This window comes from Xiphophorus maculatus, chromosome 8 (genome assembly GCF_002775205.1).
Source record: "Xiphophorus maculatus strain JP 163 A chromosome 8, X_maculatus-5.0-male, whole genome shotgun sequence".
In the NCBI taxonomy this organism is placed as follows: domain Eukaryota; kingdom Metazoa; phylum Chordata; class Actinopteri; order Cyprinodontiformes; family Poeciliidae; genus Xiphophorus; species Xiphophorus maculatus.
The window spans coordinates 3,367,797-3,383,458 of record NC_036450.1 but is presented as its reverse complement, the minus strand read 5'-3'; the positions used below and the strand labels follow the sequence as shown (position 1 = coordinate 3,383,458).

Here is a 15,662-nt window from a genome sequence, read left to right as displayed (position 1 = left end):
GAAAAGTTTTCACTTGTGGTTGTTATGCATGTTTAAAATTCAGTTTAATTTAGTGAATCTTATGAATGCATGGCAATATTTCTGCAAAAACTAAATATTTTCCTTCATGTTTTAGCTGGTTGGACCAAAACAATTATTTCACTCTTTTGAGCTTAAAAATGAAATAAATTAGTTAAATGTTTATGAATTTTAGAAATGCAGAACAAGATTTCAGCAAAAACTAACATTTTAAACTGTTTACATTCTGCACAAACTTCATATTTTCATTTTGTTTGACCCCCATCAATGCAAAGATTTTTTTTATTTTTAAGACAAAATGATAATTTTGCGGATTGTTTGTCGTTTGGGATTAAAAATGACATAAATTCGTTTTATTTTTGTGATTTTTTTCAGTGCATGAAGTGGGAAAGTGAAGCTGCTTTCAGCTCCAACTGAAACTTGAAACCTAAATATTTTCCTTTTGTTTGCGTGCAGAAGGGGAGCGCGCGTGACCCCCATCAATCTGCCACGAGCCAAAGTGAGACAAAAGCATTATCACATCAATGCGCCATTCAGCCGCAGCCAATCAGCGCGCGCCGCTTTCTCTGCGCCGCACGAGCTGCGGGGCTATAAAAGCTGCCGCGTGAAGCCGCTCCGCTCCAAACGCTCTTCTTCCTCCTGGAATATCCTCATCCTCACCGACGGCATCATGACTTTTGAAGAGGTTCTGATCCAGAAGCCCGCCGAGCGCGCTCAGTGCGCAGGCGCAGCCCTGGAGGAAGTTCTGGTCTCGGCTAAAGACAACCAGTCTCTCACCGTGGGAGTCTATGAGTGCGCAAAAGTCATGAACCTGTAAGTTTGGAGATCCGCAGATGGTCGGTTTGGTTCCCGACCCGGTCTGACCCGGTTTGTTCTTTCCGTCCACAGAGACCCGGACAGCGTGTCGTTCTGCGTCCTGGCCACGGACGAGCAGTTCGAGTGGGATGTGGCCCTGCAGATCCACTTCACCCTCATCCAGTCCTTCTGCTTCGACAACGACATCAGCATCGTCAGAGTCAGCGACACGCAGCGTCTGGCCGCCATCGTCGGAGACGAGCAGGAAGACGCGCACTGCGTCCTCATCACGGTACGAGCAGGGGCGGAACGACGGGGTGGGCTCCGGGGGGCTGCGGCCCAACAATCCTACATTAATGTTCTGATAAATACAAATATAACAGGAGAAAATGAGCTGGAACTTACAGAATATATTTAATTTTTACACTCTAAAGTGTGACTGGGCTGAATTAATTTTTTGTTAGGTTAAGACATATTTTGGCCAAATTAATTTCTGCAAACTTACCTTTGTTTTATTACAGTAAAAAAGCTATTTTAAATTTCTAAAAAATTTTAAATTGTTAGCTTCATCGCATTAAAGCCCATTTATTGCTTGATTTTATCTTCTACACATTTCTGCTCCAAGAATTAAATCACATTTTTACTTAAAACTGAAGTTCTGAGTCGGCCATTTTGTTCCCCAACTGAAACTAACAAATTCCAACATTTGCAGCTGATTTTCAATATAGACACTAACAGTAGAACAACCCCCCATACTTTTGGTGTTATGGCCACTTTGTGAGGCTTGTAGCTCCGGCCCTGCTCAGCAGCCGTTTCCCTGCTAACGCTCCTCCTGTCGCTCCAACAGAACCCGGCCGATGGGTCTTGGGAGGACACGGCTCTGGAGAAGCTGCACCTGTTCTGCGAGGAGAGCCGGCGGCTGAACGACTGGGTTCCTGAGATCAGCCTCCCCGAGCGCTGACCCGGCTCTCTGCCGCTCACCTGATCCGTTCACACCTGGAAATCCTCATCCCGACCGGGATGATTCCGTTTCCGGTTCTTTCCTGGGCGCTCCTGAGGAGCTAGCATGCCCGGGCTAGCATGGCGCCGGCAGCGCCGCCGCCCCCGCAGCCGTCCGTGCCAAGATGAGCCTGGTTCTTTCTGCGAACGAGGCCGGGCACGCGGCGGGGGGCGGCACACCGTCGACCCTCATTCTTTGTGCGGATGAGGTTTGGAGAGGGAGGAGAAGAGGCGAGTTCTGCGTCCCGTGGTTCCCACGGAGCGAACGTCGCCACGTAGAAGCACGCGCAGCAGGAGAAGAAGCGGTGCCGAGGAAGAAGCGGCCATCTTGGAAAGAGACTTTTCAGATGTTCGTCTTCGGCTGAGCAACATGGCAGCAGTTGCAGTCAGCGGAAAAGTTTCCCACTTTCCAGAATTGTCTTAATTCTCTAAAGGTTTCACTTTAGAAGTTTAACGATGACAAAAATTAATCTAGAAAAGTCTAATCTAAAGGTTTCACTTTAGAAAATGACAAGATTAAATTATTGATAAAAACAACAAAAAATCTTTGTAATAAAATTTGTTAAAAAAATTAAAAATGTCTTTAATTCTGATGTAAATGCAAATATAATTTGAAACAATTTAACCAAGATAAAATGATTGTAGCTGTTTTTGATTATTTTTAACTGCAGAAATGTTTTATTTGTTGTTTTAAGATGTTTTTGTTTAATTTTACTAATGAAAATTTTTTCTGAAGATTAGAGAAATGACTCGGTTATGAAATAAGATCTGGACCAGAATGTTTTCTTTTTTTTGACCTGCAATTCTGATATAATTAAAAATTAATTTTAAATTATTTAACCAGCATCTTATCTGATTTTGACTTAAAATGCAGAACATATGAAAATTGTTGCTCCATTTTGTATTTTTTTTGCGTAGTTAAACCTTTGACTATTCTCTCTGTGAAGATTCAGATTTCACTTATTGGAGAATTAGCTTGAATACACTGTAAAAAATACCTGATGTGTTTTAAACTTGTTAGAAATAATAGTTTTGTATGTTTGTATGTGAAAAACACTGAATAAAATCCTTGAAGATGATTTTGTGGTTTTCACTCTGGATGAATAAACTCTGTTCTTCACGGATCAGTGATTTTGCTCCCTGATGCGTCGCCTTCATCTGCATCTCTATGAGGCTCCACACAATAGCCGCTCCGCACAGAGGGCCCTTTGTCTGGCCCGCAGATGTCTCCGGGGCCACGCCGCGCCATCTGCCGCTCGGGGTCAGCAGGGTCAGGTGGGCGGAGTCGAGCCAGAGGGAAGAAAGGGAAACCAGGAGGGAGGGTTCGGTTCGGTTCGGTCCGGCCAGCTGCTGTTTACCAAACTTTCACCAACTGTGTGACAGTAAACAGATCAGATGTTTGGGGCCCTGAGGGGCCACCTGCTCTGCACCAGCCAGGCTGGAGAAACACAGAATGAAACTTTAATTTTTACTGGATATTCCTGGGACGTCCTCACATTTAATGACGGCACATTATGAAATAAAAAATCCCCAAGTTTCATAAGTTGATTTGAAAATGTTCAGGTTTTTTTCTAGAAATAAACTTTTGAAACTTTTGCATCATAACAAATAATCCATAAGAAAAAAAAAATCCTCTGCTAGAAAACATTTGCAAGAAAAGAGACTCAGGAATTTTCTAGGAAATAAATAGAAAGTTTTAGATCAATCTCACAAATTTCCAAGTTTCAAAAGTTTATTTCTAGAAAAAAATTGCTTGAAAGTTTTTTTTCTTTTCTCAGAAATGTTTTTTTGCCGAGTGGATTATGGAGCATTTATTATGATGTGTAACCATGGCAACAATTCATTTTTTTTGGTTTGTTTTTTTTTACAACTGACTACAGCTGGTTAGCATTTTAAACCAATACCTGAGCTGCTACTTTCTGGCTGTACGATTAGACAACAGACTTAATGAGGAGCAGCAATAGCAAAGGAGGAGGATTAGCAAAGCCAGCTAACAACTGATGATGTCATCCAGGAAATGCTACGTTTTTGCCATCCAGATATTAAGCTGTTGGTCAGAGGCCTCTTCAGAGCCACTGCAAGACTGACTGCTACTGGTGCTCATTCCTGCCGCAGCATCAGTTTGAAGGAAGGAAAAATATTTCTGAATTTAATTCCTTGAAGCAGTTTCTGTGGAAATGTCATAAAATGGTTTAAAAAAAACACTTAAAATTTCAGGTTTCACCTTTGACCTCACAGTCATTTTATTTCTCGTTTTTCAGGCACTTTCACATAAATAACAGAAAAGTTTCCAGCGCTGAACTCAGAGTATAAAACGTGAATCTAAGAGGGGCGATGATGATGATGATGATGATGGTTTTCTTTGGTCCATTTGGGTCTCAAATGTTTCTAAAAACAAACCAGAGCACTTAAAAAAAACACCCAGCCGTTATTTGGCAAATTATTTCTCTTGGTGTCTAGAAAGACGTGATTGGTCCATGCAATGGGCTGTGCAGGAGGCTCCACTTCTGCTTTTCAAAGATGTACAGTTATGTAACTGTGCATCTGTTTGCAGCCATTTTCAGGCGTGGGTGTAAACGTTGAGTTGGGGGCGTGGCCAGCAGCAGCTTGTCTGGATTTAAAAACTAAACTCTTGTTATCTAAGAATGATTTGTTTAGGCCACAGACGGACCCGTAGCGGTCCGTTATGACAGCACACAGAACTTGGAGGTGTGCCTGAGGCCCCTGTAGGCCCGCAGCCCCTCCCTCTTGGGGTCCCTCACCATGCCGCGGACCACGGGCAGCGAGTCGCAGCCCCACCTCTTCTGGGCGCGGTGCAGCAGGATGCGGTAGACGCCGGTGACGGGGCTGCGGCTGTCCGTCAGCTGGTGGTTGCGGAGGTGTTCGGCGGTGAAGCCCAGCTCCTCCAGGGCGCTCCGCACCTCCTCCTCCACCTCCTCGTCCTCCGGGTTCCCGCGCTCCGACTCCAGCAGGCTCTGCAGCGGGCCGGGCGGCTCCGGCGGCGTCAGCGCCCAGGGGAACTCCACGGGCAGCAGCCAATCGCAGCCCAGCATCTGGTCGACGGCGTAGCGCTCGGCGGCGACCGGCTTCAGGATGCCCCTGATGAGCCGCTGGCAGGGGCCCGGCACCCACGGCGGGATGGCGTAGCTGGTCTCCATGATGCAGCGCCGCAGCTTGCCCATGGTGTCGGCCCGGAACGGCATGCTGCCGGTCACCATGAAGAACAGCAGGACCCCCATGGCCCAGACGTCCACCGGCGGGCCCAGGTAGCTGTCGTCCCTGAACAGCTCCGGGGCGGCGTACGGCGGCGAGCCGCAGAACGTGTCCAGCGAGCTGCTGCGGCTCGCAACGCGCGTGCTGAAGCCGAAGTCGGCGACTTTGACGCAGCCGGCGGAGGTGAACAAAACGTTCTCCGCTTTCAGGTCGCGGTGGATGATGTTCAAGTTGTGCTGAAGGGGAAAACAGAGAGAACTGGTTGGACTGGTACGATAACAAATGACCCTGGACGATAAATTCTCCCAGATGTTATTGCAATAAACAATAATATTGTTATAATAATATTACCTTTTTTATATTTTGCTCTAAAGTTGCCAATTAGACTAATCTGTTTCATGTCAAATTACAGCCTACATATTCTGATCAATAAAAATCATTTGCTTTCTTGGTCTTGTGTTTCTTTTTTCTGGTGGACATTTTTCAAAATGGCCGAAATGGAAATATGTGTCCACTGTAGTTATTACCAGTGGAGGACACAGCTAACGAAAGAGTTAGCTTCACTCACCACTAATTCACCAAACAACAATCTTAGCATCTGGTAAGTTTATATGCTTAACATTAGCAGAGCTAATGCTAAACACACAAAGAAAACAGCAGGGCTAGCATTAAGCTGCTATTCAACATAAAAAAATTATTGAAAGCTGACAAATAAAAATGAGCAGAAGCTAATGCTAAGTAGCCACGTACATAAAAACGTGTGTAGCTCTGAAGCTTAAGGGACGTCATTAGCTTTCTAGTGTCATGTGACAAGACGTGATTGGTCAATGCAGCCGGAGGAAGCTAACTATAGCATTGTGTGACTGCAGCCTTCCATTGTTTTCAGGTTTAGCATTAGCAGAACTATTGTTTATGATTAGTGTAACAGTTAATAATGTTCCATTAGCTTGATGCTAACATGAAATGCTATTCCTCGTAAGGCAGGGGTGTCAAACTCCAGTCCTCGAGGGCCGGTGTCCTGCAACTTTTAGATGTGCCTCTGCTGCAACACAGCTGAATAGAATAATTAGATCATTAAGGCTCTGGAGAACTGATCTACACAAGGAGGAGGTAATTAAACCATTTCATTCCAGTGTTTGGTACCTGTGGCACATCTAAATACTGCAGGAGACCGGCCCTTGAGGACTGGAGTTTGACACCTGTGTCGTAAGGTGATGAACCTGATTCCTGATCAGTCCATATTCTGCTCCGTACAGAAAAACAATGTTTCATCTCATCCTGTTTCCTGGCCTTTATTCACACAACGCAGAATTGATTTATGCTGAACGATCACGATTACAGACGTTACATTAGCGGGTTAAAGGTTCCTGAAGAATCGCCCACCATGTATTTGACGGCAGAGAGGATCTGGGCGAAGGTGATCTTGCTGACGTTGTCGCACAGCTTCCCCTCGGTGCAGATCCGATTGTGCAGATCCCCTCCTCCGGCGTACTCCAGCACCAGGAAGAGGCGGCTGGGCGTGTCCACCACCTCGTACAGCCGGATCACGTTGGGGTGCTGCAGGCACTCCAGGCTGCTGATCTCCCTGGACAGCAGCCGCTGGGCCTGGGCGTCCAGCCGCGTCCGGTCCAGGATCTTCAGAGCCACTTTGTCTGTGAGCAGAACAACAGAGAAAATATTAATAGTGGTGCAGCAGATAGATTAATTAATAAAAATGAAAAAATGCAAGATGGCTGCCACCACAGTCATCAAGGAAATTGTGCCAATATTTACCACAGATTGATAATTTAGTCAAGTGATACATGATTGGATCCATATTATTAATCTTTTTTTGTTTTTTCAAGATGGCCGCCATGGTTGTCATTGAAAATTAAATTTTCACTCTAAAATTGCTAAATGGATGAATGTGTTTCATAGCCTTCATGTTTTCAACAATAAAATTCCTACATATTTTCTTCATCTTGTTTCATTTTACTGGTGGACATTTTTCAAAATGGCCGCCATGGTTATAATTGAGAATATATGTCCACAGTAGTTACCGCCGGTGGTGAACACAGCTAACCAAAGAGTTAGCTAACCACTAACGCTACACTCCTAAACACATGAAAAAGTTAGCAGAAGCTAATGCTAACCACAAAAAATGGTTTTGTGACAGCTAACGCTAAACAGCTTCGCACATAAAAGTTAGCAGAAGCTAATGCTAACCACAAAAAATGTTTTTGTGAAAGCTAACGCTAAACAGATTCGCACATAAAAGTTAGCAGAAGCTATGCTAACCATGAAGACGACTGTCACATGATATGTTTTAACTTATTACCAAAGTTGAAAAGTATTAATATGTAGAAAACCAGAAAAACTGAAACAGACTGAGAGACAAAATTCATCTAAAATATTAAAACTGGGAACATTTTATGGCAAAAATCGGTTAAAAATGGCGGCCATCTTGAAAAATGAGTCATCTTGAAATTCAAGAGGCTAATGGACAATATGAAAATGCTAATTGCTAATGTATCCAAGCTCTATAATAACATGTGTGACTGGAGCTGTGAATGGGATTATCAGGTGAGGTTCTGATGGTACCTTTGGTCAGAGCGTGGAACGCCAGTTTGACCCTGGAGAAAGTCCCGTAGCCGATCTCCCCTCTGACCTTGTAGAAGCCCACCCTGCGGCCGATGATCAGCTCCTTGATGGTCTTCTCGTCTTTGCACATGGCCGCCGTTAGCTTCTGCAGCGGCGTGAGGTGCAGCGAGTCGTCGGGCCGCTCCTCCTCATGGCCGCCGTCCGAGCTGTCCGTCAGGCTGTACAGGCTGTGGCTCAGCCTGTGGCGGGTCAGCTGGTACTGGCTTCCAGGCATCGCTGCGAAACAGACACAGGAGGACTCAACAACCCTAGAGCCGTGCAAAAGTCTTAAACCACCCGACATTTCTTTGTGTTTTCCTTCAAAACAGCCAGAAAGTCTTAAAAACCGGCTACTTTAAGTCCTTATAAGGACGTCAAGGCTGCTTTGAACTGAACTTTAACAGTTTACTATTGTCTGTGGTTTCATAGGAAGACTGGAGACTATAGAGAAAGAGAACTTTAAACACAGGTTCTGTAAATTATGATTTTATGTTTTGTTAGCAAAAACTGTTTTTTTTTTTATTCCACTACATTGTTTCAAATTTATATCAAATTTGAAAAAAATGTGTGTTTTCCTGTCAATCAGATCTTAATTGACCAAAATAATAATTTGAACATCCCATCCACCACAAGTGATGAGCTCATAGCTCAGCTTTCTATTCCTTAGTTGCCGATTGTTGCTAAAATGCATCAAACCCAAAATTATAAATAACTTTTGGAACTTTGATCACATGTTGTTTATTTTAATATAGAAAATGTGGAAGACATTAATCAGTCTAAATATATATTTTATTGCACAACCTAGTTCAAGGTTAAGATCATTTACTGTGTTTATCAGCAGAACTCTGTAATTCACACTCCGACCACTAGATGGCATCAAAGCACTTCTAATATAATCCGAGAGGCATATTAATCAACCCATAAAGAGAGTATTTATGCACCATCTAGTATGTATTCATAACAAAATAGGTATGATGCTAATTAGCATCACTAGTCCATAAAGGAATACAGTTTGTGGTGTCATTATTTTTGGCTTCAGATTAATAATCTCACACAGGATTCTATTAGGACAAGTTTCTACAACCTGGTTAAAAGTAAAGATCTCACCAGATGTCCAAACCACCCGTCTTCTTCAGAACGGACGGAGTCCTCTCCAAACAGTCCGGCCCAGACGGACCCAGAGAACCAGAACCTTCTCACATGCTGAGGTCAGAGCTTCACCGCCTCCACCTGTTTCCTCTCCAACAGAGAACCGTAGACTGTTGACTCAACACACGGCAGACATGTGAGGAGGAGGAGGCTGAGACGACGCCACAGGCCACGCCTCTTCATCCCTCCAGCAAAGGACGGCGGCCAAGATGGTGTCCATGATCGCTAATCCTGTTTGAGTTCAACTCTGACCCGCTACATTTAAACCGAAACAAACAAAAGCTTCTGGTTCTGACTGTATTTTATGTTTCTAAATCACCAGAACCTGGATATTTATGCAGGTTGAGGCCAGGTGTGTGGGAGGAAATGGTTTCATTCCCTGGAGGCTCGGCTGAAGATGAACCGTTACGCAACGGCATTAGCCGATGTTCTCGTTGAGATTAGAGGAGAGTCCAGTTTAGAGCGCGGCTGCAGAGCAGAGATAAACAGATTAGAGGGAACAAGATCAAGACCTGGCTGGAGAGCAGCTCCATTCAGGTGGGAACACCTGGGGAGCAACGTGGCTCCGCCGAGAATTCATTAACTCATCGTTTAGTTTGTCTCAGAAATCAAATAATCTGACGATTAATCGATCGATCAGATTAAAAAATGGCCACATTCTACATATAAACACTGAAAGAAAAAATACAATTACAGATTAATTACTACATAGCAAAAGGTGCTAAATAATTTCTATACTTTTTTATATAAAATTTGAACCTGGTGAAGCTAAACAGCCACTTCAGCAGTTCTGATTAAAACATATTTACAGACAAAGGTGTTTTTTTTTTTCTTAAATATAAAATGTGTATATATGTGTAAATATTTTGAACAGTTTTGACTCAATTACTCCGTTGAATATGTTGGTTTTTTAATAAATTATCCTTTTCAGAGTCTGATTCTCTACTTTAGTAAACAGTTAATCGTTAACTAGTTGATGATTATTCAATTATCATCTCTAATTGAGTGATAGATGATATTTCTCCTGATTGACACCATCAGCTGTTACAAACACTCTGCTAATCCACCTCATTTACTTTTGCCGCTCCTCTTTAAATCTCTGCCATGGTTGGAAAGATGTTGGATTTGGGGAAACGATGGAAGGAAGAGATGGTTTCAGCTTCCACCTTTTCAGCTCCTCTGGGATTTGGGGTCATAGTTCAGATATTATTAGTAAAAACAATACCTTGTCGCCACGGTAACACGTCTAAACAACCAGCTCCCGTGGGAAACTAAAAACATTAGACCCAAACTGCTCCAGAACTATTTATATTGCTAAATACTGAGGAAGTTTTTCCTGCTACAGGTGGGTGTACTTAGTTTTCCCTTATTTAAAGGGTGTACTTTCATTCTACCATAAGCCTGTTTATCAGAGAATCTTTTTCAGGCTTTCAAACATCAAACCAAAACCAAACTCTGAGATTTTAAAGCTGAATTAATGAATTTATGGAAAGCAGTCGACTGATTTATTTCTCTGAATGGAAACAGATTCAAGCTGCAGCAACAGATTAGAGTTTCATTCAGCTTCCTCCTCTGCTGCAGTCTAATGGGATTAGAGCCTCATACGGCCGGGCAGCGTGGGGTTCAACGTGCTTCCAGACGGGGAAAAAGGCGAAGAAAACGCAGCAACGGCAACCAGAACACGAATTTAAACTTTTCTGAACACAACCGAGTCAAACTAGAACTTCCTCCTCTTCACATAGCTGCTGCTGCCAATGCTAACGGCGCGCTGGCTCTGCTCCAGCTCCTTGATTCTCTGACGCAGAACCGCAATCTCTTTATTCTTCTCCTCCTGGAAAAACTGCAGCTTCTGATCAAACACACACACACACACACACACACACACACACACACACACGCACACACACACACCACTAAGTTCTGGGTCAATCTAACAGAACCTGACGTTTATTTCTGCAGGTGAGGTTCTGGCTCACCCGCTTGAAGACGCTCTGAGGAAGAAGGTTGGATCCATGAAGTTGCTGCTGCTGGTTCCTCTGAGCTGAACTTTGAACCCGAGCTAACTTCGCACCAAACTGTTGGAAAACAGAAGCAGAAACGTAAACAAACAGCTCAAACTGGAGGATCCCTCAACAATCGTTCAGTTCAGACAGATTTAACAAGCTACTTCAAACCGACTGAAACGGTTAAATTAATGAAATCATAATTAATCTCTATTATCTGATGAACCATGGTTCAATAAACTATAAACAGACCATAACAGGCTGGAAGAACAAATCAAAGAGCTGCAATGAAGCCAAAACTACAGAAAATAAACTTTTTGCATTTAAAAAATATATTTTTAATTCTTTGTCTGCAACCTGAGGAGTTCTGAGTGGAAAATATTTAGTTTTATCTTCACCTGGTTCAACGTTTGTTTAAACAAAATCTCCTTTAAAGCCTCTTTTGCTATCATCATTATTATTTATAAGTATTTCTTAGCATAATATAACTAAACAAAAAATACAATAAAATAACAAAAACAATAGCAGGGTGGTTTAAACGTATCACGTATATAACTCAAATTATAATACATATAGAACAGAAAGTCACACAGATTCAGTTTATCATTTAACTCGGATCTTTTTAAATTATTAATGAATCATTAACTGAAAAAATTCTGTTACATTTTAGGGAATAAAATGTTTATTTTCTTACTTACAGAGGGATTCAGTTATTTGTTTATTTATATGTTATAATGCATTTATAACATTGAGTAAAAAAGTGGTTAAATGAAAAACTTGCAGCATATGCCAATTTTTTTTATCCAATAAATTGATTAATCGATTATTGAAATGTGTTTCTCAACAGAAGCTCATCCACAGCAGGTCTGGCCTCCTGCAGTACCTGTGAAGGTCAGCAGGGGGCGCAACGAACCATAAAACTGACTATAAACACTCAGGAATTATAAACGGTTATATTTGTTTCTGAGTTTCAGTTCATAGAAAAGAAAACAAACTTAAATTAAATGATAATCAGCAGCTGTTTTACAGTAACCTTTAATAACAAACGATGATTTGTAGAAACATTAAAGATGATTTTTTTTGCTGACCTCCATCTGCATCTTGAGCAGCTCGCTCTGCCGCTCCCTCTCCTGCTCCTTCATCCTCGTCTTCATCTCCTCCAGCTCCAGATGTTTCTCCTCCAGCTGCCGCCGAACATCAGCATCTTTAGCTTCCACTGGAGAAAAACCAGAGAAAAACCTGAAAACTGGTTTATATCAACACTTCTGACCACAAAACAAACTCTGATGGGCAAAACACAAACTCAGCATTTCTAAAAACTAAAATAAACTGTTAAAAGTAATAAAAACCAGAATAAAACCTATAAACAGTTAAAGTTGGTGAAGTCTTACTCTGCCTCTCCGCCTGTTTCTGCGCCTCCTCTACCTCTCTGCTGCTCTGCTGTCTGACGGCCTGTAGCGCCCTCTGGTGTCTGTCCTCATCTGCTGCCATCTGGCTGAGCAGCTGCTGGACATCCGACCGCCCAGCCTGCAGGGCAGCAGCACAAAACGAGACAAACTGAAATCAAAAGGGTTTATTCACCTTCTCTAATCTAATTCTGGTAGAAAAGAGAGTGAATCAGAGCCAGAATAAAGTTAATAAAACGAGAGTAAAATCCTAAAATATAATCAGTTATAAATGACCAGAGTAACAGAATCATTTCATGAGAAAAAGCTGCTTTAGCACAGAGTTGAAATAAGGAACGTTTATATTCAGGATTTATTTTAAATCAGATGTAAACACCAGAGAACTGATCCGTTTGTTTCTGTTTTCACCTCAGCTGTTCTCTCATTCTCGTCCTTCAGATTCTCCACCTCCTTCCTCAGCTTCTGGTTTTCCACTGAAACGTCAAGAAAAACACAAAATTAAATAACAGAACCCCAAAGTTTCTCCCCTGAAACTCATCCCTGTTGTTTAAAATGATTCACTTTGTTAGGAGCTTCAGCCGTTCACACAGATTATTTAATAAAACAAAAATCCCATCAGACACACTCAGCTGTTTCCTTTCAGATTTCAGGCTTTTAATAATATTTTTTAATAAAGATAAAAACATTCAACTTTAAGGATGTTTAAAAAAAAGTGTTGCACCAGTTTGAATTTTTGTGGATTTCCACTGATTCACACATGGAAACTTAAACTGTTTCCATTTGAAACGAATCAGAGATTTCTTCAGATATCAACGTTACTCAAAGTTGTAGTTACAGAAAGTAGAGGTTTGAACTTTGACCTTTTTCTCAGTTTGGTGCTAAAGATGAAACATCTTTAACAAAATCAACTATTTTCTGGAAAAGCCTAAATTAAGGAAGTTATTTGGAGTTTTGCTGTTTTTAATCAAAATAAAATAAAAATATTTTGACAGAAAGATGACTGGTGACGGAAAAACTCCCACTAAATATTAGTTAAATGCTCCTTATGAAGCTTTTTGAACTGCAGCAACTGTCAAACACGGTGGTGGCAGCATTATGTCGAGGGCTTTTTCTATATTAACTTTACTGCTGCACAAACTGGAAGTGTTGAAATAAATCATTAAATCACATCCAGGAGATTAAACATCTTTTCTCCAGGCTTGTGTTGGGTTTTCCTGGTGTTTTAACTCTTTCCACCAGCAGGTGGCGCCGTTACCTCTGAGGTCACATTGTTCCTGCAGCGTCCGGTGCAGCCGGTCCACCGTCACCAGGAGGCTCTCCTTCTCTGCAAACAGCATCAACTGTCAATCTGCTGCAAACATTTACCTCAAAGAAAAATATCTACCTTAAAATCATTTTAGAATAATAGAATCAGCAAACTGACGCAATGAAGTAAAAAAAAGAAAAATAAAAAGCTAAAATGCAGTAAAATTATGTTATTACTACCAGAGTAAAATGTAAAAAATCATGAGAATGAGTTGATTTTATTACAAGAATAGTCAGGATAATATGAGAATAAAGTTGAAATAATGAGAATAAAGTTTAATATTCCACATTTCCAGATAAAATGTGGAATTTTAGCAGAATAAAACTATAATTTTATAACTCCTACATGAAAAATGATAAATTATTAACATGGGGATTGTTGAGCAACTTGTGCAGTTATATTGGTATTAGTTTTACAAATGAGATAATATTTTAACAGATCAGCATCAAATTATTATAGTAGAAGGACCTTTAAATGATTCTGCAAACTGAATTTATTTTTAAAAAAAATTAACACTCTAGACAAGCTGATCATGTCAGATCCAGATAACTATCACAGTATTCTCATGAAAACGGATTTTAATGAGAGTAAAGTTATTTTGTGACATATTCTGCTAATATTACTATTATTGTTGTCATAAAATTATGACATGATTCTCATAATTTAAATAAAACCTCTAATTTAGCCCTAATACTCTTTGGTTTAAGTTTTTCATATGAAAACAGTGAACAGTTTGGCAAAGCGCCACTAGAGGGAGACAAAAATCACAAGTTCAACTACAAACAAATAAATAACCTAAAATACTCACCATCTTTTAGACTCTGCTCCTTATTTCTATAAAAATTCACCAGCCTGTTGGAGTCATCCAGCCTGATCTCCAGAAGGTTTTTTGCACCATTCAGTTCTGTAATGTTCTGCCAGAGACAATAGAGAGAAAATGGTTCAATGTCCCGTTAAAACGAACGATCCTGAAAAATAGATTCAGTTTCAGTTCAAACGTTACAGTTTTTAATGCTTCTTGTAATTTGGAAACATAAATGCAAAATTAATCATTTATATTCATGTAGACCTCAAATTAGATTATTTAAAAAATAAAAAAAAACATATTAAGAAAAGTCCAACTTAGATCTAATTATTCTACACTGAACAGAAAAAACTGAGTAAACTTTTTCTCAGCTTACTAAGTTATTCTATAATTTGTAAGATGGAGTTTTCATTTATTTTTCATACAATAGCATATTACAGCCAAAGTATATAGAAAAAATAAAAGACCAAAAATCTGCCAAAACAATTTCAGAAAAATTATAGAAAAACAATTGTTTGAAAACTCAAAAATTTGTCAAAAAATTAAGAATTTGTTTTATTAATCTCGGAAATTTGGGGGGGGGCAAGAAATTTTAGTTTTAAAAGTCGCAAATTTGCTAGAAAATCAATTAAGAAATTCTGAAATTAATCTCTGAAATTTTCCAAAAAAATGTAACTCTCTGGGTTTCAAAGTCACAAATTTGCTAGACAAAAATCCGAATATTTCCAAGAAAAAAAATTTTTTTCCCTGAGTTTTTGTTTTTCCACAAAAATGTCAAAACAAGTTTCATATTGATATGAAAGTTTCATTTAAATTCTAAAACAAAGTGGACTGCAGACCCTGTAGAGTTAATATAGTATCGAATATTATGTATGACTAAAATTATATATTTCCAAATTAAAAAAATAAAACAGGCACAATATCAAAACGAAAAGTGAGAAAGTTGGTTCACTCAACATGTTTTTAAAAATTAAAAGCGAGGAAAAGCTCGTTTTCGTGTTTAATGTCATAAACTCCGGTAAAGAGCATTAGCATTAGCATTAAGCTAACCGTCACGTACCTGTTCCAGTCGACAGAATTCCGCCATAAATCTCTCCAGTTTCACACAGTTTAACTTCGTCATCCCGTTGGATTAAAAGAACCAAACAAAACAATGTTTAATTGTGTAGTTTGTGGTTTCTATGTCTGTATTTGTCACCGACGCTAAGCTAACTAACAGCTAACGAAACGAGGTGCCGCCATTTTGAGAACAGCGCGAACTTCTTAGTAACAGATCATCAATATTACCAGGCCAGATTTAAAAACTAAAAACAAAACCATATTATTATTATTGACTTTTTCTATCACCA

At 40.4% G+C, this 15,662-nt stretch overlaps 2 protein-coding genes and 1 pseudogene across 2 annotated transcripts; 1 reads left to right on the top strand and 2 right to left on the bottom strand.

Annotated features, from left to right (window-relative positions):
• The first annotated feature begins 259 nt into the window (after positions 1-259).
• Positions 260-2,884, top strand: LOC102234565 (annotated as a pseudogene).
• Positions 2,885-4,401: 1,517 nt separating this feature from the next.
• LOC102234311 (serine/threonine-protein kinase NIM1-like) lies at positions 4,402-9,537 on the bottom strand. Its single transcript, XM_005812442.2, has 4 exons — positions 8,752-9,537; positions 7,606-7,881; positions 6,409-6,677; positions 4,402-5,261 (listed from the first exon to the last, which is right to left on the bottom strand). The coding sequence occupies exons 2-4, from the start codon at positions 7,877-7,879 to the stop codon at positions 4,497-4,499; spliced, it is 1,308 nt and encodes a 435-aa protein (XP_005812499.1). The 5' UTR covers positions 7,880-7,881; positions 8,752-9,537; the 3' UTR covers positions 4,402-4,496.
• Positions 9,538-10,286: 749 nt separating this feature from the next.
• On the bottom strand, positions 10,287-15,642 carry ccdc152 (coiled-coil domain containing 152). Its single transcript, XM_005812441.2, has 8 exons — positions 15,374-15,642; positions 14,317-14,422; positions 13,458-13,526; positions 12,611-12,675; positions 12,188-12,323; positions 11,885-12,012; positions 10,770-10,868; positions 10,287-10,642 (listed from the first exon to the last, which is right to left on the bottom strand). The coding sequence occupies exons 1-8, from the start codon at positions 15,434-15,436 to the stop codon at positions 10,511-10,513; spliced, it is 798 nt and encodes a 265-aa protein (XP_005812498.1). The 5' UTR covers positions 15,437-15,642; the 3' UTR covers positions 10,287-10,510.
• Between the last annotated feature and the right edge of the window lie 20 nt (positions 15,643-15,662).

What these genes read in the sequence shown, in the direction of transcription:
- LOC102234311 (XM_005812442.2), bottom strand. Translation starts at nt 7,879, where the DNA reads ATGCCTGGAAGCCAGTACCAGCTGACCCGCCACAGGCTGAGCCACAGC. An exon ending in GTTCCACGCTCTGACCAAAG is followed by an intron (nt 6,678 to 7,605) that starts GTACCATCAGAA and finishes TTCTGCTCACAG; the next exon opens with ACAAAGTGGCTCTGAAGATC. An exon ending in TCTCTGCCGTCAAATACATG is followed by an intron (nt 5,262 to 6,408) that starts GTGGGCGATTCT and finishes TTTCCCCTTCAG; the next exon opens with CACAACTTGAACATCATCCA.
- ccdc152 (XM_005812441.2), bottom strand. Translation starts at nt 15,436, where the DNA reads ATGACGAAGTTAAACTGTGTGAAACTGGAGAGATTTATGGCGGAATTC. An exon ending in AATTCTGTCGACTGGAACAG is followed by an intron (nt 14,423 to 15,373) that starts GTACGTGACGGT and finishes TGTCTCTGGCAG; the next exon opens with AACATTACAGAACTGAATGG. An exon ending in GGAACAATGTGACCTCAGAG is followed by an intron (nt 12,676 to 13,457) that starts GTAACGGCGCCA and finishes TTGACGTTTCAG; the next exon opens with TGGAAAACCAGAAGCTGAGG.